We start from the raw sequence: 21,603 nt of genomic DNA, 5'->3' as shown, positions 1-21,603 counted from the left end.
TAACACATTTAGGTACAGCGATTTAAAAATTACGCGAACGAATCTAAACTAAAAACTTGATTCTATGGTTGAGTAATACCTAATCGTTTCCCAGAGCATAAAATTGTGTAGTTACAATCATGTGTGATGTGATTTTTGTACCAAGTTTGTCCTGAATCGACAATTAATAGCAACATCCTGTATGTGGGATTTGTTTTGACGTCATGAAACTACTATTGTCGTCGACGTCATAAAATATCTCGAAATACCATTGAGTGCGATGGGCACTACGTTACGTACCTATTTCCTTTTAAGACTCCCCAAAACTCCCCAGGTTAATGCGTTAAGTTGACCAGTAAAATATTGGTCACGGTAATTCAAATTCAAATAGTTTATTCAGTACATAGGCTCTGTGTAGGGCACTTATACACGTCCCATATATAGCTTGCCCTTCCACCACTTCGGGACAACATGAAGTGGCGGAAGAAACTCAGTCACCTTTAGTAAAAAAGATAAAGGGAGCTAGATCGTTTCCCAAGAGAGGCAGTTTGTGAAGAGCATAATGTGCTTTGCCTGTCCAATAATTTAGCACCAGAAATAAACTATGTATTCCCATCTCTCGTTGCCAACGCTGCAACTTCTGTGTAGCCAGGTTCTACACCAGAAATTGTAGGTAACTTCTTTTAACGACTAAAATGGATAAACATAATTCTGTTGCTGTCTTTGCTTAGCTTGGCTACCCGTGTTACGTGAAGGATCTCCTCAGCAGGCACTGGAACATCCACGGTCTTCATAAGTTGTTCGATAACTTTGGTCAGGAATCAGGTCGGTAGTTGACATTAGGTAATACTTAAAATGCATAACCAAGCCATGCGGTATCAGTATCATGCATGCATTGCCAAAAGCTATGTCACATACGATTCGAACCCGCAACCGTTTTGCTTTTGTGTGCTTTTGAGCACAAATAAAAATTTAATCAAAGACGTTATCTACGAGTAATAACTAATGTCCAATTTACTAATTAGCGTAACTGTTGTGGAGTGAAGTTGTTTTAGGTACGGTCAGTATATTAGACAATAACTCGCAGTTCCATCCCAGAGTTTGGGAGGACACCATCATGTTTTAGTGCCCTGCCCATCTGGCAGGGGGAGCCTCACATAACCCACTGGTTCCTCCGGGCCAGTGGGTATGCAATTTCAGGCATTTTCTGGCGAAAAAACGGTACGGTCAGTACCAAGTACCATTTTTGTAATTAGGTACACTATACTTGGTAATTTTTCAGATAAGATTCGCAAACTGTGTATTATGTGTCGTATAAAGATAATACACAGTTTGCGAATCTTACACACATATACCTACAAGGCTCATCACTCATAACATAAATAGAATGCCCGGCTGATCACTCATCAAACCGGTCATACCTTCCCAGGTCGTCATCGAATCAACTGACCGACCACTGAGTTCGCCAGCTCAGTCGCGCCCTACCCACGGACTGGGCCGCTTGTGTGTAATCATGATTCAATAAACATTACAAATACCCTGTGCGGTGCTAACAGTGTGCAAAACTTCCAAAATAATATAATTAAAAGGCCGGATCTCAATCGCCTTGAAGTTAATTTTTCTGTGTGTTTTCCTTATCAACATAATGACTCCAAGATTTTATTTCGCACTTTTTGTAGGTAAGTTGGTGATGTCCAGTTTTTAGAAGTGTTTGGCTATGTTTTTTAAGTGGTTTTGTTGGAAGAGACATGTCAGACCGCCTTTAAAGAAGCGTGAAACTCGCGATTGTCGGTTTTAATATGGGTATTTCCAAGCAATGAGGACGTTCGCACCAGTAAACAAAATGTCACGGTTCAAGCAGCCATACCTACCTAGTAGGTACCTATGTACAATTTATTCATACTCTGTTTTGTAGAAACCCATATTATTTGTTTATTAAGAGACAAGTGAATCTTAAAAATTATGTTTGTTGTCGAGAAACAGAATGACCTCATCTGGGTCAATGTTTTGAGATTGTACTGAGTAGGTTGGATAAGACAGTAATCGTTTATCATTTATGTATGATTCTTGATCATTTGTGTAACCAACATCAACATAAACAATATAGCGTCTGAAAAGATTGATCGGATTCTGAAAAATCTTTCAATACTAGTTTCAGTATTCTTCTATGTTTTTGTGAGGGTAGATGCCCAAATATTGCCAATTTGTTGTTAAAAAGAACACATAACAACTACCTACCTAGGTAACTTATTAAATCGTAACAACGGACAGACAGTAAAAACTGCCAGGAAGTAGGAGTATGTAAGCTAAAAACATCTGTAATAAGGAAATACCGAAAACAAATGGCAAGCAAGAACCCAGACTTGCCTAACGATTTTTCATCTTTAAAAATAACCTCTGGGCCGAAATTGGGACAACTCCTTTAATAAACTACCCAAACAAAAATCACATTACTTACGATTGGACTAAGCTATATTATAACGATTATCGAGAGAATCGTTGACTTGTTAGCAAACAACTTTATCTTTAACCACAGAACAGGCAATAGTAGTTAACTACCTTACTAAAGGTAATAATTTTACACCACAAACAAAACAATATCGTACAGGAAAACAATTGAATGCCCACTGTCCACAAAATAGCAACTACTCGTACCTATCTGGTAGGTAACTTATTACAAATTCATTTGTTGGTTGGTCACCTTCGGATTTTGGGTTTTTGCGGTTAACCACTAGTCAGAGTTAATGATCGGTTGTAAAATGACGTAGATAACGCTATCTAAAGGTCGGTAGGTTACAGTGGAAATACCTACGACTAATCACTTGATACAACTACGTACCTAATTGTTATTGTAATTGTCCAAAGATGGATAGACTGCAACCTAATGGCACAATGGCTACTAAGCCTAACACAATAGATTGTGATTCTGATTTACATGTAATTTAAAATAAAAATGATTAAGATCAGTCTAGCAAATTACAATAAACTCATGAGAAGAAGAATAAGGAAACCAGTCTAAAGGAGTAAAGTAAATTTTTACAAGAGCTCAAAAGATATGAGAATAAATTACTTTATTAACAAAATAAACCTAATTGTGAGCAACAGAAACTGACAAATTAGGGAAAATCCTACCAGATACAACAAAAATACATCTAGAATTTACTGGTGGCATAATTGATTTAACTCTACGTGGATCAAATAGGAAACGAAATTTAAGAATAAGGATAGAAACCCTTCAGTATTGGGGTAGTCCACCTCTTTTGTACGTTCATCATCATCGCCCCAATTTAGCAGTATAACTTATATTCTTCACTATTTCCTTTCCAGTGGGCCCAGCACTATGTGTAGCCCAACAAATCGACCCGAACACGTTGATTAACGTGTTTGGAACCCCCAGCAACTACGCTGCGTCTGTGAACCCCCATGACCCTGCTGCGAGTGGAGTGCCGTTGGCCCAGGCCCTGCCTGTGAAACCTATTAATGAAACCCTCACTGATCCCGACTATTGGGATATAGATGAGTTGCCGGCAGCAGCGGTAGCTGACTATGACAAGTTTGACTGGAGTTTGACTAAGGTAAGTTTGCAAATAGATTACCTAAATTGTTCCTAGGTAAGCCTTTCGGAAATTCAGGCGAGGTGTAGGTAGTTGAGAGTCCACTGATAGATGTTTATCATGATACATTTACTTAGTTCATATTTTATTTTATACAAGCTCTTTGATAGCTATTAAGTACCTACGTACCTACGACCTATTTCTATTCTTGATTTAGGTCTTAAAACGAATCTAATCTGACTGAAGAATTTTATAATGTAACCTACCTACTGCAAGTATGATATCGTCATGACGGTTCCTATCTATAGTAGGTATAGTGGTTTGATGTACAGGTAAATATTCGTACTTGCCAAGGTTGACTGCAGGAATTTTACTACCTACTCGTCATATAATTTGAAGTTTGATGACCCGCAAGTTAGTCAGAGCACTGGAAGCGTTGTTTAACTGGAATTCGTCAACCAAAAATTCTTCGCAAAACACAAATTTCAGAAAACAGAAAATAGGACTGGATAAGGTTAAGAACCGAGATCTGCCGACCGGTCCTTATACGGTTTAACACGTGACAACAACAGGTTTTATCTTCAAAAGAACGTGACTTATAAGCTCGTCCACATCGTGATGCGTGTGCGTGGTATCCAAGAATAAGTGCACTTGTTTTCGAGCTAATCGAGCTTTACTTACCCTAAACAAGACATTGAATTTTCGGATAGATTCAGTTTAGTCTGTAAATTATTGATATCGTTTGATAGGGCTCGTGAAGCACTTTTAGGATCAGTACCTCTAGTAGGAAAAACTTTCGAGTTCGTTTCGTTGCGTATTCAAAGTGTCATCGAAAAATTTTGTATGAAAAATTAAACAGCGCCCCCTAGGGCGGCTATAATATAGGGGGCGCTGTTTAATTTTTCATACAAAATTTTTCGATGACACTTTGAATACGCAACGAAACGAACTCGAAAGTTTTTCCTACTAGAGGTACAGTAACCGGTTTGATACCTTGCATATTATTTAGAAATAATCACGTAGATCACTTCTCGTTTCCACCCTATAGGTATTATACTTACCTCTACGACGTACCTAGTGAAATTAACCATTACACTTGACTTGTTCTTTCCAGAGGCTATCAGCTTCCTCAGATACCAACTTCCTTCTGTCTCCCCTGGGTCTGAAGCTAGCCCTGGCCATCCTAACGGAAGCCGCGACCGGACTGACCAGGTCAGAGTTGCAGTCAGTGCTTGGTTTTGAAATGGATAGAGTGGCTGTTAGAAGAAAGTTTGCGAACATAGTTAATTCATTGCAGGTAAATAAAGCCTTAATTTTATTGTGCTTAAGTTAAAAATGTACAAATTAAGATGATTTTCTTTCATTACAATGCGTGCAATCATTACCGGCATACATATAACTTTATTTGTTTCTTTTACAGCACAAATCGCCCCTATACGTCCTTGACTTAGGTAGTAAAATCTATGTGGAGAACACTGCCCACCCTCGTCAGAAGTTTGCAGCAGTTGCCCACGAGTCCTACAAAACCGATCTGACTCCTATTGACTTCCATAACCCTCCTGCAGCCGCCAAAGCCATCAACGACTGGGTTGCTAACCTTACCCAGGGAAGGATCACTGACTTAGTACATCAAGGTTAGTTACTTTGCGTGTACTTTCTTGAATTTCAGTGGGCTCTTAAAAATATTATACATAAGGTTTGAAGTTTGCAATGGGGGCTAAAATTATCTCTTCAATTTTCCAGATGACCTCGAAAACGTGGTGGTGATGATCCTCAACACACTATACTTCAAGGGCAGCTGGCGCCACCAGTTTGCACCCAACGCTACCAAGCAGGGTCAATTCTACGTCACCCCGAAAATAGCTAAGCCAGTGTATTTCATGAATGTGAAGGACAAGTTCTACTATGCTGAGTCTGCCAAATTCGATGCTAAGATCCTCAGGATGCCATACATGGTAAGTTTAAACTCCTATGAAACCAATTTCATTCTATTTCGAAAAAAAAACACGTTAGACAATTTTTCTATATTCTACTTACGTGGCTTAGAATTCCTTCTTCATTGCGCCTAATCTTATGCTTTCTTATCTTTCCAGGGCTACAAATTTGCAATGTACGTAGTAGTTCCCAACTCATTGACTGGTCTGAACCGAGTATTGGATGGTCTGACGGAGCTCCGCCCCGAAATGGATTTGTTACAAGAGCGCTTCGTCGACGTCACTTTGCCCAGATTCCAGTTCGAATTCTCCTCGCACTTGGACAGCGTGTTGAGAGATGTAAGTATATTGATGATAATTATATTGATTTCTGTTTTATTAACTTTGAGAACAACTTGCTTGTTTGTTCCTATAAATATTAAAATATGTAATTAAAAGAACTGTAATATTGACATGTTTGCGTAAGTATGACTAAAAGGAAATTGATGTTATTTTCCTTACAGGAAAGGCAATAACTAGTCTAGAGTGTCTGGGTTATGTATTATGTGAATTTAAATGGCAATAACTTATGTGCCAAATCATCCATTTACCTAAAGTAGATTAAAGAGGGCTTGCTTACATTGGAGACATTTACCTCACCTGATGACGATGCCAATTTTCTTATTGATTGTAGGAAATCAGAAACCATTTCAATGTAACGTTAATGGTTATTGCTTTTACAGATGGGTGTCAGACAAGCCTTCGAGGACACTGCGTCGTTCCCTGGCATCGCCAGGGGACAGTCCCTGCAGCAGCGCCTCAGGGTCTCCAAGGTTCTGCAGCGGTCGGGCATCGAGGTCAACGAGCTCGGAAGTGTGGCCTACTCAGCTACTGGTACTGCTATTTGATAAACCATCTAACAGACATAGAAAGTTCAATATTTTTGGTATTTTTTGGTCTTACAAAGTTGTAAGGATCAAAATATGGCGAGCACTATTGCACCTACCTTATTTTTACTAAGACACTAGGAATTTAAATGAGTTATTTTTACTGTGACTGCAATTCGCACAATCTTAACTTCTGGACCCTAGAAATTTAAATAAGTTATTTACTGTGGCTGTGCAATCTTAATTTCTGCTATAATTTGCATTTTAACTAGCCATTCGTCAAACTACTCAACATTCACTGAATAGGTTTCATTAGAGTCAAAGCTGTCGATCCTGGCTCTACAGCAGTTGCAGTGGCTGATAGTATGGACTTTGACTACAAATAGTCAATTGCATAATTTAGACCTACAGATCTTGTACTAGCAATAAAATAAGACATAAAACCTGTACTAAAAGCTTTTGTTTCCATTACAGAAATATCTCTAGTCAACAAATTCGGCGAGGACGACGATACTGCTGTGGAGGTGATCGCCAACAAGCCCTTCTTCTTCCTGATCCAGGATGAGACGACCAGGCAACTGCTGTTCACAGGCAGAGTAGCCGACCCCACCTTAGCCGATGGCTCTTTCAAACACTCATAGGTTATTTTAGGGTTAGGGATGCCCTTTTAGTAATCGCTGACTGAAACTTCCTTGATTCTTAAGTTAGAATTTCCCACAGGTCTTGCTTAGGGTAATTTTGTTTTGCAACTGAACTTGATAAGGATCTGAAGTGTACCTATTGCTCGTATAATTGTTTTTCTAATAGCTTATGATAATGTGGTCAGTTTTTTGGTTACGTAATTCCTCAATAAAATATTTGCATAGTAAACCCATCTTACGTGGCCAGAAGTGCTAGAATATTGTAGATAGGATACAGCTATCGTTTAAGTAAATTTGGAAAGGTGATTACTGAGAGGGCATAATATTGTTTAAGTCATTAGTCTAAGTTCCATGTAAATTATCATGATATGTATGAAATCAGGCACGATATAGAAGTCAATGTTAAGAATATTAGTAGGTACATGATGGCTCTCTTTTGATTCGATCTGTGATCTGTTTAACATTTATACGAAGTAAAAATATAATTAAACCAAGGTTATTCAAGCATGTGCCATTGATGCCTTTGACTCTACGTTCTTGCATTTTCATAAAAACACATAATAAAATGTCATTTTGATCCTAAACCTGTTTTTTATTTTTGTCATACCTGTTTAATAAATTATACCCAAGTCCTTATTAGAACAGCGAACAGTTAAAAAGCCTGTAATTTGTTTGGGAGGCAGAAAATAAAATATTCCTACGAGTGTAGGAATTGCTGTAGAAGTACATGACAACAACAGTGTTCTTTAGTTAGGAGTTTTTGGAGAGCTGATGTTGAGAAGTTGGGTTGACTTACTTCAAAGAGAAAGAGATTTTTTTTTGGAAATTAAGTGAAGATTCCAAAAATATGTAACGTGGCGAACTGAGTTTAAACGTTTGGTCACAATATAATGCGGTACTGCAACAAAATAATTTTGTGGTATTGGCGTAGCTTTACTCTGCGCGTCATACTAATCTACATACTTAGTTATTAATTCAATTTAGAACAAAGGCCAGCATGAAATTAGGCTACATAATATATGAAGCGATATGAACTTGTTCATAAATCTTGATTTGGGATTTCATTAGTTGTCCCGCATTCACTTATAAGATTAAAGGCATACGCTACGAAGCAAATTCAAAACGCCTAGCCAAAAATTATATGCAAACTTACATCATTATTCATCTAGCTAGCATTAGCAGTATGATATTGGAATCCTTAATTCAAACACGTTGACGTTAGGTAATTTGAAAGGAAAGTACCTTTATGTAAACCATACATTTAGGAACCTCCTTCAATTGAAATATTAGGTTTGAGATGATATTTTGTCGTAACATTCGCTTTAAATTTTTGCAACAGCTGGATTTTAATTTATTACGGGAATTTGCAACGTGTATTAGCTGTATTATAATATCCAGTATCTGTTTATTGACTGTTTTTAACCTTTCGTCATCCGTGGTTTCATCCTCAAACCTATCATCTTAATTAATTCTTGCATCTAGATTTGAAGCGGAATGACAAGATTCTACGCAAAAACCAGCTACCTACGTCACACGAGAAGTTGTTAAAGTATCTACCTGTCTTTTGTATATCATTCAGTTCGCAATCTGCTAATAGCATAGCTGTATGATTTAATTAATCATCCGTTCACTCACTGTTGGCCGGGCCGGACCGTTCGGTTCCTCTCAGTTATTGTTTATTCCTTGAACGTACTAGTGTTCCGAAATTTTGTGTTGTTCTGCGAATACAATCATCAACATACAAATGGCATTTTATACAGCTTTTAGTTTCGGTAAGTTTTATACCGGTTATTTTGTTATTGTCTTTACGACCTTCCTCTTGGTCATTATCCACTTAAAAACAAAGCTTTGTACGAAACTGACCCTTGTTGTTATCAGATTAAGAAACATGGGATATGGCCAATTGATGAGCAAACTTGATAGACTACCTGATCATTCGTTTGTCTTTTGTTCCATTTTCGTTACTATGTTTGTCTCTAATTATTGTATTCTTGTTTGTATGGACAAAGACTTCTTAACACCTAAAGTAATTTTTGGTGTCTAATGAATGTCTAACTTTCATCAAATTGCACCGTTTGAGTTTATTAGTTCCGGTTCGGATTAATTAATGTCAAAATGGAATAAACGTCTGGAGCCTAAATGCCCATACCTTTAATTTTCCTCCAGCGTTATTTGAACCTACAACAAAATCTTTCATTTTAGTCCGTTACTAACCACCAAACTACGTCATTAAAATATGCGTAAGGAAAACCTCAAATTCATCGAAAAAATCTTCTTCATCATTTGGAAATTTTCCATGGACAATAGACATGTACCGAAAACCAAACGTCGAACAGTCGGTGAAATTTATCATTCAAATTATTTATCATCATTATTTCAGCCATAGGACGTCCACTGCTGAAAATAGACATAGGCCTCCCCCAATCATTTCCATATTGACTGGTTGGTACTGGCCTGCATCTAGCGCCTTCCTGCTACCTTTATGAGGTCGTCGGATCACACATTCACATTAATACCAACTTATTCTTCTAGTGCTCTTGGCCGTGTCCCTTCAAACGATCCACGTCAATGGAGGACTCCGTTCCGAAGCGTCACGCCTCAACTACTTCGACATCGACCTCCTCCGGTACTGCGCCGAGGAGCGAAAGGGAAACGTCATGGTCTCCCCTGCCAGCATCAAATCCACACTTGCCATGCTTCTGGAAGGAGCTCATGGGACAACAGAATCGGAGATCAGAGCCGCGCTAAGATTGGCTCCGAATAAGCAAGAGTATAGGGAACAGCTGAATGTGTATCTTCAGGGTTTGAAGGTAGGTTTAATTCAACTAAACTACTTAGACAAGTAGTCTACAATCTTAGGAATGCTAAGTAAGTAGGTATAATTATTTGGGCAGGAAGAAAGATTTAGGTACGCCTTATTACCAAAAATCCCCAAGCGGTCGCATAGGACCGCGTAAGGCGATTATCACACTGCACCGCGCTCCGCCGCGGCGCCGCGGTACACGGGACAACAGATTTAATCATTATATGCAAATACCTCAGTTTGTATAGAAAACACGCGCGGCACAACACACTGACAACGCGTTTGCGCGCGGGTTTCTTTATATGTCGCCACGCGGACCGCGGCGGAGCGCGGTGCAGTGTGATAATCGCCTTATGATTGATTTCAATTGTGTGCACAAAATATTTTGTTCAGTCATGATTTCGCAAAATGAATTTAGCATTTAATAAACACTGGTAATACAAAACTATATTGTTGCGAGTAAATTCAAAATTGGGAGTAGGGACATAAAGGTCTACATTTTCCACCTCCACATTTCATTGTAGTACTTTTTTATCATAATTCTATTGAAAAGAATTTTTATTTTTCCATTACGCAGGCAAACTCATCTGGTGTCGTCCTCGATAACGCCAATTCAGTGTTTATCTCGACGAAGTTAAAGATGAAAAAAGAATACGAACAAATGATGCAACATGTGTACCTGACTGAGGTGTATAAAATGAACTTCACAAATCCTGATGCGGACTCTAACTTCATCAACAAATGGGTGTCGACCAAGACACACGGGCTGATCAATGATATTGTTGAACCTGGTAAGGAGGATTTTACATTATCTACAGTTGCAGGTTTACTGATAACTCGACGTGTCAATACATTATCTGCACAAAACCTGACGGATTTTGAATTAGAATAACCAATTTTCCTGCTATATGGCGTTATTAATTTCGATACGAGTAAAATAATATTAAAGTGTAAAATTAAAGCTTATTAGTGACCTGACGTGGTGGGAGCCTGATGACCTGTAATACAGGTATACTAAATACCTAGCATAGGCAGAATGATCAGACTCACACAAGAATGAACATCAAACGTATCTTATACATTCACTTTGTAATTCTGTTCGATTTTTTTTGTGTGAGTAAAATAAAGTATATGTATGTATTTTATTGTTACAGGTCATTAGCTAGAGCAATAATCTTTAACTAATAAAAAAAAATAACTTATATTAAAAAATGGCTACTTGAATGTCATTCATTCTGTATTAATTTATTTAAAATATTCAGAATACTCGTAAATTGAAATTGAACACCCTTGAAAAATTGGCCTAATCTTTGCCAGTATTTGATTGTTGTTATGTTTATATTGTTTTTATTTTACCGCTGATATTTCCAGTCAACGTGAACCCCTCAACCGAGGTCCTGCTGGCCAACGCGCTGTACTTCAAAGGATCTTGGAAGCATTCCTTCGACCCGAAGTTGACCAAAGGCGCGTGCTTCTACAGCCATGGGGTGTGCAAAAACGTCGCCATGATGGATATGCGCGCGCAGATCAACTACGCGTATATTGAGGAGCTGAGGGCTCATGCGCTTGAGTTGCCTTATGAGGTTTGTTGCCTTTCATTATCATTATCATTTCAGCTACAGGATGTTCACTGAGGGACATAGGCTTCTCCCAATGATTTCCAGATTGGCCGTTTTGCATCAGTTGACTGGTGGTACTTGAGGTGTACCTTAGTTTCTAGCAAAGCATCGAATGTTGAAAAGTTAGTTATAGTGTCTTTGGGAACTAACTGGACTAAAGTTGGTTAAAACATATTTGCATTGCCAATACACCTGCACACCTAAAATAATAATTTTACCTAATAGGTTTTAGGATTTGCGGGATTTCGATTGCTTATTATAAATCTTCGCACATTTTGAGACGATATTGTAGTTTTACTTTATCCCTCAACTGAGTCATGAAAAGCATGTGTTTGAGAGATGGGTCTAGTCACGATACTGGCTATGAATCTTTCACACAAAACTTCATTGATAAACTGTAAAATTCCCAGACGTCTTTCTTAAAATTTTATTACGGATCTGTGTGTTTATAGCAGCAAAACCTTGACTTTCCATGCACTGCTTCAAGGTTTTCCTTGTAAGTATCATCAAAATAATTTCTTGCTATAAATATAAATTCATAACCAGTTTTGCAGTTGTTGTTAAATGCATCTACTTCTACGTAACGTTACCTAATCTTAGATGATCCTACATTTAGATTACCACAATTTACCTACATTGGAAGTTTCCTACAATGCAAGAGTAACCTCCCTTTGCGTAAAGTTGCAACTTAAACTTATTCCTCTTTCTATCGTGTGTGTGGTTATGCCCTTTAGACCGGGTTCATGTGTTATCTATCAAATTTATGATCGGAGTAAAGCTTGCAAAGTCGCTACCAAAATTACCAAAATACGACGTGTCCCCTATTTGTCTCATCGAAGAAAGCAAACCTGAACCATTTCTCTAACCAATAGATAGCGGAGTCGGAATCAATCGAGAATTTGATGACGAAGTTAGCATCAACCTTACCACTGCGCCGGAACACTAATAGACCAGTGCTGATAGAAACTAACTTGGTTTGTCGTGATACAGGTGCATACCCAGAGCGAGGACCGCTACCAACACCTCTATGTTACAATCCACTATAGCATGTAATTAGCTTAATACAAGACTGTCATTCGGCTTTTGTAAATGTTTCTTGCTTAAAAAAAATATTTTATTTATTTATTCATCCTCAAAAATCAGAAGAAGAAAACTCTTATTGTCTTCCACGTTAAGGTTTAAAATATGTTCTTTCCAGGGTGGCCGTTACGCCATGATCATCCTAGTGCCTCTCGACCGGGATGGGTGTCCAGTCCTCATTAGAGACCTACCCTACATGAGTCTGGACCAAGTCGTCAGCAACATGGAGCCTACCGACGTCACTCTGATGATGCCAAAGTTCACTATTGACTACGCCGAGAACATGGTCGGGCCTTTGCAAAGCGTGAGTATACTTTAAAGTGGAAAGTTTTCTTATGATGGATTGATGTTTATCACTGTTTAACACAAAAACTACAGGACTGACACTGCTGAAACTGGGCGAAGTTGTGGGATTCTCATTGTGTTATTCATGGTAATGATAATTATGATCATTATAAGTTGTCAATTTCTGAATTCTTATTCAGGTTAACAGGTCGCAAGCAGCCTATTATTCTGTGTCCATCAGGATGCACCATGCATCATAAGTTTTGTATAGTTCGAAGATTTTTTAAAAATAACGACATGTTATAATGATATCTGCAAGATAGGTAATAAATTTTTACTTACATTGTTACCATTTTTTATTGCAGATGCGTGTCACAAGCCTATTCTCCTCAAAAGCGAATCTTTCTGGCATCTTCGAGGGTGGTTCTCCGTTGCTGAACAGCCTCTACCATAAGATCCACATGATGGTCGATGAAAAGGGTACCATTGCTGCGGCCACGTCTGCAGCTATGGTAAAATTTTAATTTGTTAATTATTCTTACCGTGTAAATGTGATGAGTCAAGTAGCCCAAATATTTATCTTTTAATAAGACTAATGCCCGTTTTCACCATCAATCCCTAATTTTTGAGGAACAACAAATAACAGGAATTTTGTTTACGTAGGGGTCACTTAAAAATTAGGGATTGATGGTGAAAACGGGCATAAATGACCCAATATTGATGAAAATGCGAATTGGTCTTGCACGAACGGTTACTTACTTATACTACCAGCACTACCTAACTACTTTTGTTCTTCGCACATTTTGTGAAAATTTTAACTTCAGTTAAGTTTAGTACAGTGCTCGCTGACAGAAGGCGAATAGTGGAAGTACTATATTAGAGTCATATTAGCACCCTTTGCGAATGAAACACTAAAAATCATAGCCTACACATTTTTTTGTAGTGTTATTTCACTTTCATGGCTGTAACTAAAAGAGATACAACATTCACAACAACAGCTTAATCAAACAAAAGAACGATGTTAAGGACTAAGGTGTCTGATTAATATTAATTTGTTTATTTTCCCAGGTCATACCGTTGATCGAGAATGGGGTCCAACTGAAAGTGGACAGGCCTTTTGTCTTCTTCATCAGGGATAACAACCTCGGCCTGTCACTGTTCGAGGGGAGGATCGAAGAGCCAACTCTTTATGTAGAGCCGATCGCTGCGAAGGGTAAGTAGGGTAAAGGAAGCACACTTACTCGTATCTACCCGGAAACGAATCGTAACCGTATCAACTCGAGACGGTCAGTATTCGTTGTATGAAAATCACACTTATCCGCACCGTAACGTAAGCGCCTCTCTTCGCAGTTGACAGCGCGGCATAAGGCGACACGGTGTACCCTTTCCGGGTTGATAAGTGTGCTATGACCTTTACAAAGGAAAAAATTGCTATGCGAGTTTACAGAAAAATATTAGTGGATCAAAGAATCTCTTAAAACGATAAATTAAAACTTTAACAACTCGTTATAATGTGTTGCCAGTTGCGGAAACTCTGAGATCAAACTTACTACGAGTACATGGGAGGAGAAAGAAACGCAGTGAGATAAATAAACATCCATGTCACTTGCAGGGATGCCGGCCTTTGCCGCCGCGGGAAGGTTGTGGTTTCACGTGGTTCACGCATGAGATAGAAAACCTTAACCAGCTTTATAATGACGAATGAAAAATTAGCCTATGTAACTCCCCTGCTGGATGCTTAAAGGTCATAGCACACTTAACAACCCGGAAAGGGATTAATATGTTATCGCCTTTCTTAGTTTCATACAAGGAATAACTACTGACAGCCTCGAGTTGATATGGTTACAATCCGTTTCCGAGCTGATTAGTATGCTTCGTCCTTTATAAAGAATGATAAACTAGCCTATGTCACCTTCTAACTTTCCCCCGGGACAAACTTGACCTTCACTGGTTGGGTTTTTATTAGCAGCTAAACTGTAGATCCTGGCTACACAGGAGTTGCAGAGGTGAGACCAAGAGGTGGGAACAGTCCCGTAGCTTATGCCAGTCCCCTGCTGGATGCATCGTCCACAAAGCACGGAGCCTGATCTTACAACAAATTAACAAATAAGTAGCTGCTACAATCTTGGCCAAAACGCTATTTATGTGATCTTTTTTTTTATTCTTCTGGATAATTTCAATGCCAGCTATGTTATGATACCTTTGTAATAAACCTGTACCTGTACTATCCATCTCAATGAATGTACCTACTACTGGACACCTGGGTTGCATCATCTTACTTTAACATTAACAAACGTCAAAAATATGTCAAACTCCGTACAAAAACACCGGCTATCGTCATAGTTACGGTCAAGTTAGGTGGTGCAACTCTGCCTTATTTTGCTGCGCTTGTGCTTTTTATTTTAACTGCAGTATTTTAAGCTATTTTTTTGTTTCAGCACCCGTTCCAGTTACACCACCCCCGACAACCACACACAGCCCAGCCAAGATATCATATGCTCGCATTTAATAATAATAAACATCAAACAAAGTTTTTTTAATGAGTACCTGTATTAATAAAATTAATAAAAAGATAGGACCATTGAAGATTGCCCAAAAATTAATGTTTTATCTTCGATGCCACAATGATTAAAATGATTATAATATAACAATATTTTATAAAACAAAGTTCTGTGCCATTTAAGGTTCTAGATACATAGATTGATTACAGGAATGAACTGTGAAAATGAGATTATTTTACTTAGGGTTAGTTAGGTACATGCATCTTACAAGTCGTAAAAAAATCTTGTAAGAAATAAAGACTCATGTGTATTTTTATTTTCAGTGTATTTTTAACTATTTGTTCCATTAAACGTAACAGAATAGTAGATATTTTTAATAAAGCCCATATAACTGACTGTTAAACACCGTTATGTATAAATAAAAAGATCACAATCATATGTGACCCATCTGTCTATTGTTTAAAGTTCTCGCGTTTTCCTTCTCGATGGCATTTAACAAAAGTTTAGTCGCATGACCTAGAAATATGATATGTTCTGGCAACGATATGAATCTATATCTATATGATAAGAAAGTCGTGTTAGTTACTCCACTTATAACTCAAGAACGGCTGAACCGATTTAGCTGAAAATTGACAGGGTGGTAGTTTAAAGCCAGGAGAAGGACATAGGATACTTTTTATCCCGTTCGAAATTAAAAAAAAAAGTCTGCTTATTTATTGCCATTAAGGCGGAACAAAGTTCGCCGGGTCAGCTAGTAAAATATAAAGACTCTCTCTTGAGTGTTTTAATTTCTCTAGGGAGTAGAAATTCCTCGTTTAAGTAACTTTTAACTCGAGCATACAGATCCTTTGGAGGATAGGTACTGCACGTTTAATCCTGAGGTGGACTTTTCTATTAAAAATAAGTTTCCATGAAATTTATTTGCTTTAGATCTACGACTAAAATCGCGTTTAATTGGAAATCCATTTAAACAGGAATAGTAGAAAGTGCATAAATAAATGCTGTCATTACATTCACTTGTATTTATATTATTATCTTCGTTTCATTTATGAAATGTTTCTTAGAAAACAGGAAACGCATGACTGTGCTCCGTTACTCTGAACAGGTTCGCAATGAGACGTTACCCAGTCATTTCACTTTTCTAGGTGTCCGTAGAAAAGTGCTAAAACTGGAAATCGTAATTTATTACTCGGGTAACACTTAGGAAGTGGGGAATTGGCACAGCCGTTTGTCATAGATTGATAGGTTTTGTATTATTGGCGTGGATTAGTTTCTAAAGTCGTAATATGAGAACATACTCAGCATTTAGAGCACTAGTTGTACTCTTAACATAACTTTCTTTTTCATCATCATCATCATCATTACAGCCTGCTGAACATGGCCTCTACCCAATGATTTCCAGATTGGCCGGTCAGTAGCGGCCTGCATCCAGCGCCTTTCTTTATGTGGTCGTCTGTCCGTCCACCTTGTTGATAGGCTTCTTACGCTGCGCTTGCCGCTACGAGGCCTCCACTCCAGAACCCTGCTGCCTAATCGGCAACTTTCTGAATGTATCACCGTTTCGGGACAACTATCTACTAATGTACAATTAAACGGGCTGTGAGTATTGTCCTAACTTGGACATGAACTATGGAGGTTGGGGTGATTCAAGAAGTCAAGAGGAGGCACCGGACTGTCACTGTCCTCAAGAAGATGTTAATGATTTATCAATGAAAGTCACTTTATTGTGATAAAATGAAACAACGGTCTGTTTGCTATTACGTCTATTTGCGAACTGGCGAACCACACATCATACAGGAGTATTTATAATAAGTTTAAGGTTTACCCTCCATACATAACACCTCCACCCTTATTTTATACAAAGAAGTTCAACTAACGAATTCAACCAATAACTAAATTAATAACTAAATTATGCTATGAAAAATGAACTGAGCATAACACATTATGTAACAGGTCTTCACTACAAATATTTATTTATATAAGTATAACTCATGAAAAATAACATTTTAATTTAACCTTGTTTCATATAATAATTTTATTAACAATTACCTACCTAACATCGGACGGAGATAGGTAGCCTAGGAAAGGTACAAACATAGACATATCATATTTACAAGAAATCTTTAAGTAGTAGATACCTACTCATTATTATACAATACTATAGTAACAACATACTGTTATAAAGTATTATTATTTTGGATTATGAATATCCANAATTTAAAGCATTCATCATGTCACAAAGATGTAATCTAAGTTGTTTCGAGGCAGGTGCTTGTGTTTTTATTGTTTTGTGGAAAGCTATATGTTTAGATTTTTTGGCATTTAATGTCAGAANTTTTGGCTACGGAACCCTAAAAAACGTCAACTGTAGCGAGTCGTAGTATAGGTACCACCAAGACATAATGCGTCTGCGCTCGACTCTATCGTAGCTACAGCCATGGTAGAGGAATTCTGTTGCGGTCCTCACAAACATACTTATCATGTTTACCAAAATTATTTAATTTTTAGCGTTAAGAGTCGCATCTCAAACTAATGTTGTAGTGGGTTAAATTCCCGCCTTAGGCAGTTCGATTTTATAAATATTTTTCAAGTTATTTATAATTTTCAAATGTACCAAAATTGTCTTATTGCCTTTTTCTGAAAATTAAAAACGTAAAAAAAACAACGTTATTTAACGTTTTTCAAAGGATTGGTGTTCGACACGAAAGGAAATTAGAATTTCAAGAATAAAATATTTAATAAACAAAAATAAAAACAAAGACGAGAAATAAGAAGACCCAGAATCAAACCGTAATAATACTATTAAAAAAAAAAAAAAAAAAAAAAAACAATATACAACTGAAAAAAAATTGATCTATGACAGGATTTATTGCGGCTTTACTAAAGATCGCGACTATGGAACGTCTCTATCGCCTCTTGTAGAACCACCAAAGACCACACCAGATTTTTTTTCTGGTTACAACGTTTCAATATTTTTATACCCCCTTATTTTTAATGGGTACAGTCGTTACTTTTTCATTACTACGAGTATCATCACTTTCTGACGAGGTATGAGTCCGCGCCAGTGTCACTGCACGACCGCCTCTTTCCCTGGCGGTAGCCATTACAACGCATGAACATGTATAAATGCCTGCAACATTAACACAATAACCCACATGATATGCAATGCAATCATTCGGATAATGTTCTCATGGCACCATTCAAAAAACTGATATCATATAGGTAAGTATTTAATGTGCTCTACCGACCACGCGCCAGGTCGTGCTATATTCGAATGTTAAACGAATATGTACTAGGCTAGTTTGCGGTGACTTAGCAAAAGAATAAATATTTGGTTGACATGGTCGACTTGCGGAAAACATAGCGTTGATACCGTTAGTACCTTACTAAGCACTTGTTTTTAAATAAAGTAAGCCGATACAGGTTCCTTTGCAGGATACAGGCCTCAACTCACGACGCCACGATAGGTGAAGGGTCATTCACACCCCTTAATAATGGCTTGACGTCTTGAGGTACTTGATATGAACCGGGATCAACCTTTGATGTGCTTTCATAAGCACGAAGGTGCTTGTAAAGGCATGCGAAGTATGATCAGATTGACGCTGCTGCCACTGTTAGTAATTCATAGACAAAACTAACTACTACTTCTATGAGCTAATAAATGAATTTTAATACATAAACATTTTGATGATGATGAAATAACTCTTTCATATTGATATTACTTGTATTATTCACATGTTCTAAACTTCATTACTATACATACTTCGGCTTAAAATGTTATATCATTAGTTATTTAATTATGCTAATTGCAAAATAACTAAATGGTTTTCTCTTCATCAAGCGACGCGGCGACGTTCATTACGCTGTGCCTACAAAGAATTATTATTTTCTTAGCAGTAGCCTAAGGCATTGTCCATCAGTCACTCAGAAGCGAGTAATTGAATCTTACACAAATAAAAATAGATCAAGACATTCCGTGTGCAGTGTAATTTAAGATTTTCATCGCGGAGATAATGAGTAGCAATGCGAATCGACATTAACTTTCACTGCTGTACGGCGCACAGTTGGCCTTAAATCCTCCTTTGGGAAACCGCAGGAAGTGAGATTAAAAAGACCGAGTTTGCACGTTTGTTTTTATTGCACGGGGAGTCATTAACCGATACTAAGACGGGCAGAACATAGAAACTCATTTTAAATGATCATTTTATTAATTTTCTACTTCTCATTAGGTAATATTTATAGTAGGTACAAGAGTAATTAAACCACAGAAATAATAAATACTACTAAACTTCCTAGTGTGAATGTTTTTTATGCGATTTTAAATATTTCATTAAGGTACTTGAGTGCTTGTAATAATTAACAGATTCCTGAAATGGCTCATGTCGGTAAACTATTATGATGAGTGTGATTGGTGTAAAAAGCAAAAAAAGAAAAGAAACGAAACAGCACAATTTTTGCTGCAATATATTACACCAATTACAACCTACAACGTACAATTACTCAATTTACCATTTTTGCTGTATGGTTTTTAGGTGATTTTTGTCCTAACTCTATCCCAACTAATATTATAAATGCGAAAGTAACTCTGTCTGTCTGTCTGTCTGTCTGTCTGTCTGTCTGTCTGTCTGTCTGTCTGTTACGCTTTCCCGCTTAAACCTCGCAACCGATTTTGATGAAATTTGGCATAGAGATAGTTTGAGTCCCGGGAAAGAACATAGGATAGTTTTTATCCCGGTTTTTGAAACAGGGACGCGCGCGATAAAGTTTTTCTGTGACAGACAAAAATCCACGCGGGCGAAGCCGCGGGCGGAAAGCTAGTCTAATATAAATAAAGAACTCTTACGAGCTACATAATGATTACGTACTCGTATATTACCAAAAGCATTTTCCTTGACTTTTGTTTCATCAGCAATTGAATAATAAACATTTATTGCCATTGACAACGAAAAATAAAAGTTGCGAAAAATTTATCTAAGTAATAGGTTGTAAAACAACTTACCTATATTTTTTGCAGCTATTGTTCGAGTGCATAATTTACCTAAGTTCGTTTTTTGTTTCTTTCGGTTTAAACACATTTTATGATTATGATGTATCAGTAAAGAGGTAAAATTGAGGGAACCACATAATCAAAACAAACTTGTAAAGCTAGAAGTTCCTGAAAAAAATATAAGTTCCTGCAGTGGAATTAAATCGCCTTTAGGTAGGTGACGTATTTAAAAATATTTTACATTAACATTTGCGTTAATTTATTTTCTGTTAAATAAGTAATTATTTATGGAAGCACCTCACCTCCTATACTTTAGCGGTCGATTTATATTTTTAGTCAAGCAGTAACTTGTTTAATAAATCATATAAAACATATACCATATTAAAATTAAGTATGTTCTTATGTCTTAGGCAATTGCAAGATGTCTAACGTCACTGAAAGGCCAACAGTGCAATTTGTTATTATAAATATTCGCCATAAATGCAAGTAGGCGCAGGTGTTGTTGGACAGCTCAGTTAAGTTGAAATCCAAAGCTCTGTTATAAACTTACGACCAAATCTAAGTTAGAATATAAATAAGGCGACAGTGACGTTATTATACGGTTACGTTGATGTCATATCATAAAGAAGTAAATGCATGACGTGATGTCAGAGCCTTGCCTTTATTGTCAGACGTTTAGTGTAAGGCCCATAAATATTTGATTTCCTTCTTATTTTATGTGATATGAATACGTTACTACTGTCATCCATCTCTAGGTTAATAACGTAGGCGAGTTCACAGTAACACAATATCTAGTTTGCATACTGATACGACGTAATTATAGTATTGTGTTTGTAAATAATCACTTAATTCCACAAACGCTTTTTGTCGCGGTGCCATTCAACACGGTGCGCGCTACTCGCTGTTTCTTGTTCATTCATCGCATCAATTTTGCCTACTGAATCATGTTTGTACACACACTTAATTGCTCTTCACAGTAACGTTAACCTCAACAGCATCTACAAGGCTTAAGAAAGCAAATATTTTCCCACATAAACCGAGTTCTTGTTCCGCATTCATCTAATTTGCTCGTTCACATGTCAGGACCAGTGTGAAGCTGCCGGTGCCAAGCACGTAACCGCATTAATCTATAGCGCTCTGTGCGGTAATTTTACTATAATCGCGTTGTGCAAAACGCAAAACACTTCATTCACTGCCTCGCTACGGTCCAATGAACTAATACATCAGTGTAACCTATCATTATGCCACTTTATGTATTGATTTATTCATAATTTATGCTTGTTTGACATTTTTTGACATGTGATATGTTTGACATATAAATTGAGCTATTGTAAGAATTAAAATAATGCTTTCT

General features: G+C 37.4%; 1 protein-coding gene across 1 annotated transcript; it reads left to right on the top strand.

The window, feature by feature from the left end:
* The first annotated feature begins 1,376 nt into the window (after positions 1–1,376).
* On the top strand, positions 1,377–15,322 carry serpin-3 (serine protease inhibitor 3). The gene is made up of 16 exons (XM_028316600.1): positions 1,377–1,658; positions 3,307–3,554; positions 4,648–4,830; positions 4,954–5,167; positions 5,277–5,488; positions 5,627–5,806; positions 6,190–6,340; positions 6,808–6,971; positions 8,671–8,746; positions 9,507–9,784; positions 10,355–10,568; positions 11,149–11,360; positions 12,595–12,780; positions 13,127–13,273; positions 13,830–13,974; positions 15,200–15,322. The coding sequence occupies exons 1-16, from the start codon at positions 1,625–1,627 to the stop codon at positions 15,268–15,270; spliced, it is 2,715 nt and encodes a 904-aa protein (XP_028172401.1). The 5' UTR covers positions 1,377–1,624; the 3' UTR covers positions 15,271–15,322.
* Positions 15,323–21,603: the final 6,281 nt, after the last annotated feature.

Source organism: Ostrinia furnacalis, unplaced genomic scaffold, assembly GCF_004193835.3.
Source record: "Ostrinia furnacalis isolate ACB-3 unplaced genomic scaffold, ASM419383v2 OfSCF5816, whole genome shotgun sequence".
NCBI classification, from domain to species: domain Eukaryota; kingdom Metazoa; phylum Arthropoda; class Insecta; order Lepidoptera; family Crambidae; genus Ostrinia; species Ostrinia furnacalis.
This window is presented reverse-complemented; position numbering and strand designations above follow the sequence as displayed.